At 36.7% G+C, this 9,962-nt stretch overlaps 1 protein-coding gene and 1 long non-coding RNA gene across 2 annotated transcripts; both read right to left on the reverse strand.

Moving 5' to 3' along the window:
- Positions 1–1,033: 1,033 nt before the first annotated feature.
- On the reverse strand, positions 1,034–2,450 carry LOC132108471 (uncharacterized). Its single transcript, XR_009424457.1, has 3 exons — positions 2,161–2,450; positions 1,500–1,859; positions 1,034–1,403 (listed from the first exon to the last, which is right to left on the reverse strand). It is a non-coding gene; the product is annotated as an uncharacterized LOC132108471 (long non-coding RNA).
- A 1,620-nt stretch (positions 2,451–4,070) lies between these two features.
- On the reverse strand, positions 4,071–9,438 carry LOC132108179 (transcription regulator protein BACH1-like). The gene is made up of 4 exons (XM_059514782.1): positions 8,689–9,438; positions 6,573–7,787; positions 6,179–6,385; positions 4,071–5,187 (listed from the first exon to the last, which is right to left on the reverse strand). The coding sequence occupies exons 1-4, from the start codon at positions 8,926–8,928 to the stop codon at positions 4,834–4,836; spliced, it is 2,016 nt and encodes a 671-aa protein (XP_059370765.1). The 5' UTR covers positions 8,929–9,438; the 3' UTR covers positions 4,071–4,833.
- Positions 9,439–9,962: the final 524 nt, after the last annotated feature.

Consider the following 9,962-nt stretch of genomic DNA (forward strand, 5'->3'; position numbering starts at 1 on the left):
ACATGTCATTGAATGGCATATTGGCTACGCCGCTGGAATATTTTTAAGCGCACACCTCGTTAAAGTCCTTTGAGGGGAAAACAAAACTAAACAAGTAATTTGGTGATCTTAAGTATGCATGGAGGATGTAAACAAATGAGATCACCTTGAAAGGACAATTAAGAAGAGAGCTAAGAACCTGCCGGACTGCACAGAGTAATTACAACTTAAAAGATAAATGATTGAGTTTTTAATGGTGATCTGAATCGAGTTAGTTTAAACAAAACAAGGAACAATCGATATACTCACAGAAGACCACAAATGTACCCAGCTGGCAGTGTTTAGCTTAATGAAGGACGCTGAAATGGCAATGACAACTGGCACGATGACCTTGAGCAGACCAACAGAAAATGGGCTTTTCTACTGATATAAACCAGTGTTCCCTAGACATAGAAGATTATTTCAATTCAGTGAAAGAGGGCAAACCAAACACAACTTTTATCTTAATATGGAGATTTAAAATATGTTTACTGAGACTGTGGTGCAGAAGATGGAGATTCACCCTCCTGCAGAGAATAAGACTGTTGTACTCTTATTTCGTACACAGCATGCTAGAAATTCAGATGTTTGTGATGAGATCTTCAAACTCATATTACTGCACATCGTTTTCGTTTCAATCACAAAATAAAGAGCTAAATAAAAAGGTTGAGAAAAAATTGTTAGTGAATTGTGTTTGAGAAAACCCCTCAATTCTGAGAAAAAAAGTCTGAATTGTGAGACCTAAACTTTTTCTAAAAAGTAACTTTTTCTTGCAATTTTGAGTTTACATTTTTGCATTTAAAATTTTTTCGCCAGTGAAGTTTGCATTTCACAATTCGCAATTCATGGTTAAAAAAAAAAAACAGATTTGCAAGATGTAAAAGAATTCTGAGAAAAAAAAAATCTAATTTTCAAGTTGTAAACTCAAAATTACAAGGTGAAAAGTCTGAATTCTGAGATATAACTCAGAGTGAAAAAGGCATTAATTTTTAATCTTTAATCTTGAGCAATTTCATAGTTCTATAGATACATTTTATAAACTGCGAGAAAAACACAAGGAAACAAGCTACGTTCAATTATGACTTCTCTTAGAAATGCGAGTTTATATTTCAAAGCCCTGACTACAGTATATATATCTTATAATACTGGCCATTTTTTCTCATAACTGCATCAACAGAGTATGAATTGTGAAATTAAAAAGTCCTGATTATCGTTTATATTTTGTTACTTCATGATTGAAATAAGTTTCCATAGACTATAGTTCAAGTAATATGACACTGAAGCTGAAACAACTGTTTTTAATGCACAGTTATTATTTTACAAAGACAGATTTATTTATGGTTTTATTTTTTTGAACAGATTTCTTCTTTTTCTGATGATTTCATCTCCTCCCTGTAAATAACAAACCATAAAACATAACCAAACGTGTCTAAGTTGTCAAATATGTCATATATGAAAACTGGAAGGATGTGGAAGATGACTAACCTGGAGACTAATACCACTTGTTGATGCCAAAAAGTCTTGCCCTGTCCGTGGCAGAGAGAAAGGTCGCAGCATCACTGCAGATGGTCTTCTCATTCTGGTCACCTTTTGGCACGGCTGGAATGACCGGGACGGAGGGTAAAGGGTCTCCGGTGCCGTTTCTTCTGGTCACAGAATTCACTGCATTTCCAATGTCAGGAAATACAACGTTTCTTTGTCTTCCCTTCATGCGCCTGGATGGAGGCCTCGCGTTAGAAGATGGGCCAGGCAAGGAAGGTATAAATTGAGGTAACTGGGTCTGGGAAGGGCTCTCAATAGCAGGAGTAATGCTTGGCCTTGTCAGCTTCTTGCTTTTTCGGCTTGGGAAACAATTTGATCAACTTTATTCAGTCAGTTAAAAATATCTAAAGTGTACCTTAGTTTCAGAAAAGTCATAACGTGCTACACGAATGAATAAAAGTCATAAACATGTCTACTTTGTTCTTTTACTCTTAATGTTTTTTTTTTTTTTTTTTACAATACACAACATATCGACCTTATTTAAAAATGACTAACAAATGAGTATAGGCTAGCCTAATGAAAAATTATTGATTAATAGGCTATAAAAAAATATTAATAGAGGCATTCATTAAATAAATCGACTGGTGCTATAGTGCTTACCTTTTCATTGCGATCACGAACAGTTAAAATGGTCTGAACAACTTCACTCACAGATGAACTGCTCTGAACAGATTCCACTGAACTATGGCGTCATAATGCGTCAAGCTCTACCGCTGGTGCTCCACGTACTGGAAGTGTCCAAGCAACACAACAGGAATGAGGACGTTCACACAGTTAGTTGCATTCATCCTCGGTGCTTTTCTCATGTTTTTCGATGTAAACACGGAATTATTAAAACGCGGAGCTTAAAGTTGTGCTTGCTTGCTTCTTGTGTGAACGCACGAGGCCTATGAATAATACATGATTATCCCGACCTCTTGTGGCGAGATTAGTCAATTGCTGACACATTTTGTTACGTTTTTTAACCACTTAAAAAAAAAATTCCAAATGTATCTTAAAATATATATAGACACCCACACCCCTATAAATATAAAAATGTTCTTATTTTAGACGTGTATTGTGATATTGATGGACTCTTTTGAAACATTATGTTGAACCCGGTTCGCTACTGTGCACTTTTTTCAATTTCACAGTTTAGAGGAAGACAGTAACTAAGAATAGTGTGAGGCATACAGAGAACTGTAACTGACAAAGAGTCATTTTTACCCTTCCGCTCAAACATTGCGCTGCAAAGAGCAATACTAGTTTTAACATGACAAATGACCATGGAATAAGCGGGATAATCAACTTCTGCTTCGCGTCGATTGTTTCTTGGCCTCACGTAGTGCATTTAAAATCATTTTAATGCACGGCAATATGTATATATGTACAGTATATGTACAGTACATATACACACACACACACACACACACATACATATATATATATATATATTTCAATTTCAATTGTAAATTAACACAAAAATTGATTTGTATATTATCTTTTTGCACATTCCTATTAGCAAGAACCTTTACATTTACACATTGAGTGAAAAAGAAAATATTATTGACATTTTATTTGCAACTATTTGTTAAATCTGAATCAAATAGTGAACTATACAGTGCATTCCAGGTTTACATGACAGTATTTTGGTTACAGGGTTAAAAAAGGCGCAAAAAAAGTAAAAATAGAACATTGTATGGGTGCTACATGGCAAAATGAACAGGTTATGTTGTTTAGACTAATGTTATACCGAAATGAACATTAGCTCATTAATAATTTAATCAAGATATATATTTTTTTTTAAAAATGTAGGTTAGAGTTAAAATAATGCCATTATATCTATTCGTAATCCAACAGCCAATAGACTATGTGCATGGTCTTGATGACATCATCAGCTAAAAAGGAAAGCCATTTCAGAAGAAAATTACATTTTGATTAAATAATACAAAACATTTAATTGAAATTATGTGTAATTAAGAATCATGCTCAATAAAATCAGGAGCAAGTTTTGCATTTTATGTTGACCTTGAAATCGATCTTTTCCAAACTCACTCCACTTTCACAAGCAAAAAGTGAACAAATCTCTACAAACAAATATCTAAACTATTTCTTTTCCCTTAAGAGAGACTATGGATTCTATGTATTTTTCACAAATGCACAATTCTCATGCCGGTAATGCCAAACACGTATTAGGCTACACTGGAATGTACTTATATGCTCTACATAGCATAACAAAAATCATAATCCATAAACATAATAAAGAGAATAACAATGATTGTCCTTTGCGGCAGTGTACGTGAAATTAATGCTAGGACTGGAAATGAATCCCCAGGTCATTCCTGTTATGTAGTACATTTACATAAGTCTACTTTTGAATAAAAAACATAAAATTGACAATTGTTCCAGATTGAAGTCATTCATTTTCTTTTATGAAAATATTACAATAAATGCACTAAAAAGCACAAGTCAGTTTATTAAGAAATATTCCAAGTGCTTTTCTTTCTTTATTCAAAATATTTAAACCAAACTTGATTGTAGTGTTTTGATTGTTAATCGTTTTATAGATATTTACTTTGTCTTCGATATTACTTTCCACCCTGTTAGTCTGCTGAAAAATCCCTTTAACTAACAAAAGCCAGTTCCTTAATGACACAATCGTCCCGGAAGTGACATTTTTGGTGGGAAAACATACATCATATACATCTTAAAGCATGAGCAATTAATTCAAAGGTGTCTTGTGCTTTTAGTTTGTTTGTCTCATTTCAAAATATTCCACCCTGTTGTACAATATTTAAAAAAATGGGTATGATGGAATCAAAATACTAAAACATGTCCTAATTAACTTGAGCTAACTATCAATCTGTAATTAAACAAAGCATTTAGCCCTTTATTTCCACCCCATTATGTTCCACCCCGTTACACATCTTGTTCTTTTTTATATACAAGTTATAATTTATAAACGTTTATGAGCCTGAGCTTAGCAGAGCATATTTCTGAAATACTTAATTACAATACAATTCATTTTCTTAAGTTTTAAAAACGTGTGGCATAACAGGAATGACCCCGTGGCGTAACAGCAAACAAGGAATGAAAGGCATATCCGAATGCATCTGTATAATGAAACTTCTGGTAATAGTGCAAATTTAGTCACGTCCATACTTGGAAACATTACGAAAGTGCTCCTAATAAGAAAGTCATGCTAAAAAGTCAAACTGACGGCAGCGGAAAGCTAAACTCCTGAGTAAAAATGAAATATCAGACCATTCCCAAGCTGCTTTGCTCTGTTATACATCACGGAGCTAGATCTGTATCAGTGCTCTGAACGTTGTCTTGCAGGAAGGCAGTGGGCGACCTGAGTGCGACAGTGTCTCCTTCAGGACATGTGTCTGCAAGAAAGGTGTCCAGGGAGGAGTTCGCATGGGCATCCTGGTCTGGGCCAGCCAGGCTAGGAGAGGCCATGGGGGTGAGGAGGACGGAGGTGGGACAGTCGGAGGAGAAGTACCTGGCCAGTGCTTGCAGCTGTTCGGACTGTGGCCCGGCATCTGTAGAGAGACTCTGACACAGGCCTGAGAGGTTCTGACGCACATCCTCTATGCTGAGCTTCAGCTGGTTGTGATCGTCCAATAATTTCTCCTTTTCGCTCCTCTGATAAATGTGGAAACAGAAGAAGATTACATTTCAGTTTGCGTTTACAGACTTCACATTCCTTATGGAGAAAAACACAAATCATAAAAAAATTTTTTTGGTGTCTGTTGATTTGCAGCATTGTGTAATGTGTGCAAAACTGCATAGTATATGTCTGATTAGTTTTCTTATTCTCTGTCAAAAGAAACACGTGTATACCTTGTATGCTCATACACATTGTGGTCATAGTTAGGGATGGGAATCTTAGGGAACTTTTGCCGTACTTTAGAGGAAGAACAACCAACTTTTAATAATCTGTTTTAAAAAGGCATATAAACTCATTTCAAATACTTAAAACTAATCAATACTGCTGTAATATTGATCGTGATTAATCGCATCCAAGATAAAAGTTTGTGTTTACATACTAGATGTGTGTACAGAGTACCTATTTATGTGTGTGTGTGTGTGTGTGTGTGTGTATACACACACACATATATATATACATATACATACACACTGTATGTATATATTTCATTGCAATTAATCGATTTGACAGCAATATTAATTATAATTTATTGTAAATATGTTGCAAAAAAAGAAATAATTTATAATTTCTGTATATCTGTACAAATTATGTATGCAGAATATTATTTATATATATATATATATATATTTTTTTTTTTATTATTATTATTTTTTACAGCCTAGTCTAATTTCACATGTGATTTTAACGTGATTTTCACATGTGGTTTTTCTGTAAGGGGGAATGTTTCATGTGCGTTTCATATGTGTTCTACATGCGTTTCACATATTTCACGTGATTCGCCCATGTGAACTTCATGTGGTTTTTCTGTATAAATGAGAGTACAATGATCAAGCTGCGCGTGGTTTGATTGCACTACACTACACTGATTCAGTCGAATTTAATGGAGTAAATCAGACTTAAACTGTTCGAACCTGTTCAAATACAAAATACTATTTTAGATTCAGTAGATCTGACAAACGGATATACCAGTTTCTTAATTTCTCCCTCCAGTCTGTAGATGCAGTCCAACTTTCTCTTGCGGCAGCGCTGTGCAGCCATGCGGTTTTTACTCCGCCGTCTCACATCCTGAACAAACTCCAGCTGTTCTGGGGTCAGCTGCTCGCGTTTCAACATCTGCAGGAACGCTCTCCGGGTCATGCTGGAAATTTGCTCCACAGGGAATGGCAAATCCACCTGGGAAGAAAAAAACGAGATGTCAACTCTGCATTATGGAGGACTGCAACTGTGTTCATTCTCCAGTTCGGTTACATTTTTCAGTATGGACTAAAACTTTTAATTGAAGAACGTCAGGGAATCTCAGTCGAGGTTGAAATAAAGGTCTGCAATTTGGAACCAAACTTAAACTTACAAGCAAGCTCACCTCTTGCACTTGTTCACTGCTGTCACACTGCGCACAGTCTCCATCCGATTCGCACTCCGAGTTTTCCCTCGAGTTAATGGGGGACATGCAGGGACTGTCTTCAGTGTCCTCTTTGGACAGAGTGTCTCCTCCAGAGGTCTGTCTATCATTGGAGCTCAGGTCTCGCAGGAAGGGGCAATCATCAGGCGCGGCGCCCAGATCCAGATGCTTTAACCAGTGAAAGTCCGAGCCATTTCCTGCAGATGACTGGTCGATAGAGTCCAAAGGTAGCTGCTCATTTAACGTGACGCTCAAATCGGGCCAAAAACCCTTCGCGAGATGCTCAGCCACTTCCCTTTCCACTGTGCTTCGTTCTGTGGCGCAATCTTTGGGGGTCTGTTCAGAGAAGGTTTGTTCGTTGGAATCAAACACCTGGTTGTCTTCGATGCCAATGTTGCTGAGGTCTGGCGCACCAGAAATGCTGTCCAAATCCCCGCTTGACTGCGCAGAATTCAGAGGACATAGGTGGCTGGCGTCGGAAGGCGACATTAGAGGCCCTTCACGTTGGTCAAAGTGGCCCTCGGTGATACTGGCTATGTCCAGGTCTTTATCAGTAGGTGGTTCACAATGCACATCCATTGCTAGATCCTTCTGGAAATCGTCCTCCATTGCTAAAATGTCCCCTGCTGCAGAAGAGTGCAGTTTCTCATTGTCTCCGGTGCTTGAAATAGACAGGAAAGGACACACTTCAGCGGCCGCCATGGAAGAGGAAGGCAACGGTGGGCCACAGTTCTGTAGGCAAAACTGATCTTGGCCGTCACCCATGTGGTATGCAGTGCTTCTTGCGTAAAGCGTGGATAAATCTAACTGCATTGCCTTGTCATTTGTGATGGGGGGACAATCTTTAGGACTTTCTTCAGAGGATGTCGCGCATGCAGCTTGCATGACAGTGCTTGCATCTTGAGGTACGCGATCTTCTCCGGTTTCAGGGTTTTGGTCATTTGGACTGCAGATGGTTCGGGATCTCTCACGGCCCTTGCTTTTACCCCTCACTTTTTTGGAGGTTCCACCACCAGTGGAAAACTTTGGGACAAGGAATTCAAAGCAGGCTTTATCGAGGTTTTGAAATCCGAGAAATTCGGCGCATCTGTGGATCTCCAGGATGTTTTCTTTCGTGAAGTGAAGTTTTGCAGTGTAGGCAAACTGCAGAAGAGGTTCAAATCCTTCCACCGTGACCTTGAGAGATTAATGATGTAGTTACGATTACTGCATGAATAAATCATCTGCAAATCACATTACCGGGTTATTGCTGTAACTTCATTTACTCAATTGAATATTAATATATAAAGCCTAATCTGACAGCACTGCAATGTAAACCATTTTTAAAGGAACATGTTCACACGATAATGAACACTTCCATCATACACTCAATAAAGTGTTTAAAAGACAATTTGCATAAAATCAAAGTCAAAAAAAATGCATCAAAAATAAATTAAGATGCTTAAAATGTGGTGCAGCAATCGTGATTACTAATTCATAAATGATATGATGTTTTATTAACTTTGACTTGTCATAAAAAGGTCATATTATCTAGCATTTTAAGAAATGTATAGACCTTGAAACACAGTTATGGGAGTCTGTAGGGATCCTTGACAAACATAAATACAGTTTTGTAAATATTAAGACAAAAATACAAAAAAAAGGTCTATTTCAAACATTTTATTAATTTGATGCCTTTTTTTTCTAAAACATGGTATCTGGATAGCTATATCATATATATATATATATATATATATATATATATATATATATATATATATATATATATATATGTTATTTAACATGCCATGTATTCAAATCAGTATATCTATGTATTATCAGTTTTAATGTATTTTTGAATAAATATATCTACAAAATTTAAATACATCAAGTCATTGACCCTCATATTGACCTTGTTGAACCATATATTGTTTTTTTTAGGGATTGCTCAAGCTATGTTTCTTTTTTTTATTTTCTTATAAATGTATGTATGGGTGTTAATTTGTTAATAATTACAACAAATCATAAAGGGATGACGGCTTAACCATAGATTTCTCAAAACCTCCAGATTCAAGCCATCCACCATATCAAGCATTACCTCATCCGGTAACCTGACAGTGGGGTTTGGTCGGCTGTGGTTTGTAAGTCTGGTGTAAAAATAGTCGCTGCAGGAAGCCAGCACTGAAGAGTGCGCTCGAAAGCTCCTGCGCTCCACTTCAACCGTCACGTCACACAAGAGCTCCTTCAGTCTCAGCTCCTCCAGCGAGCGCAGAACATGACGGCTGTGAACAGCGGACTGAAAGGTGAAAACAGAGGTCCGGGGGCCATCCACAGACATGACGCAGCGGTTTAGCTACAAAATAACAGATACATAGTGTAACAAAGAGGAAATACAGAAATAGATGCATCAAGTTACACTTGGGTGGAGTGATGTCCGGCTTAATACATGATGATGATGGACACATAGAGTACTCAGATACATTTACAATTACACCAAGCAAAAATATGAAGAAAGGAATATGTAAAAGGACCATAATAATACTTTTTTAGTGGTTAAACTTTTGAGTAATGACATAATGACTTTGTGCATGACTCTGCAAAACATTAAAAACATGTTTTCAGTTAATAACTAGACAAAAGATCGTTATTATTACTGTATGTTTTCACTGGATATGTCAACATAAGTCAAAATGAGTGTTAAGCAACTGTGTAAACATTTGTTTTTCAGCTGGCATCAAATAAACAATGCTTAAGTATAATACCTGGATATTTCATTTTCTCAATATGACATAATCTTTAAGACAATACAACAAAAGTAGGAACTAACGTTAGATAGTTGTTTACTGTGAAATTGACTCTTGTGAAATTGACTCTTTTTTTAACACACTCTCGTGTTTACACGTGGGCTTTGTCTGTTTGAAGAGGAATAGAAACCGACCTGACATATCAGAACTGGAGATCAGAAGCCGTCAAAAGTCGCACTCCGTCCATCGCTTTTGCAGTTTAAAAGTGAAATCGGATTCAAGTTTGACAGCGAAACAGCTCCATAACGTCTGTATGCCTGTCATGTGACTGTCCAGTGCGGCAGTGAGTGCGCGTCACACAGCACGCACAGAACGTACTGCGTCATGCATCTGCTACCCACGTCTTTGAGAGACACGCCCACTTCTAGAACAGACCAAAAAAAAAAAAAAAAACACTTTAGAAATGATTTACTTTCAATGTCTCTAATATATATTATAGTTTCTCTTTTTGAAAAAAAGAACTTTTCACAATATTATATATTTTTTTTTATTATCTATTTATTTATTTTGTTTCTTAAGCTCACCAAGGCTGAATTTATTTGATCACAAATACCATAAAAACAGTAAT

This window comes from Carassius carassius, chromosome 28 (genome assembly GCF_963082965.1).
Source record: "Carassius carassius chromosome 28, fCarCar2.1, whole genome shotgun sequence".
Taxonomy (NCBI): domain Eukaryota; kingdom Metazoa; phylum Chordata; class Actinopteri; order Cypriniformes; family Cyprinidae; genus Carassius; species Carassius carassius.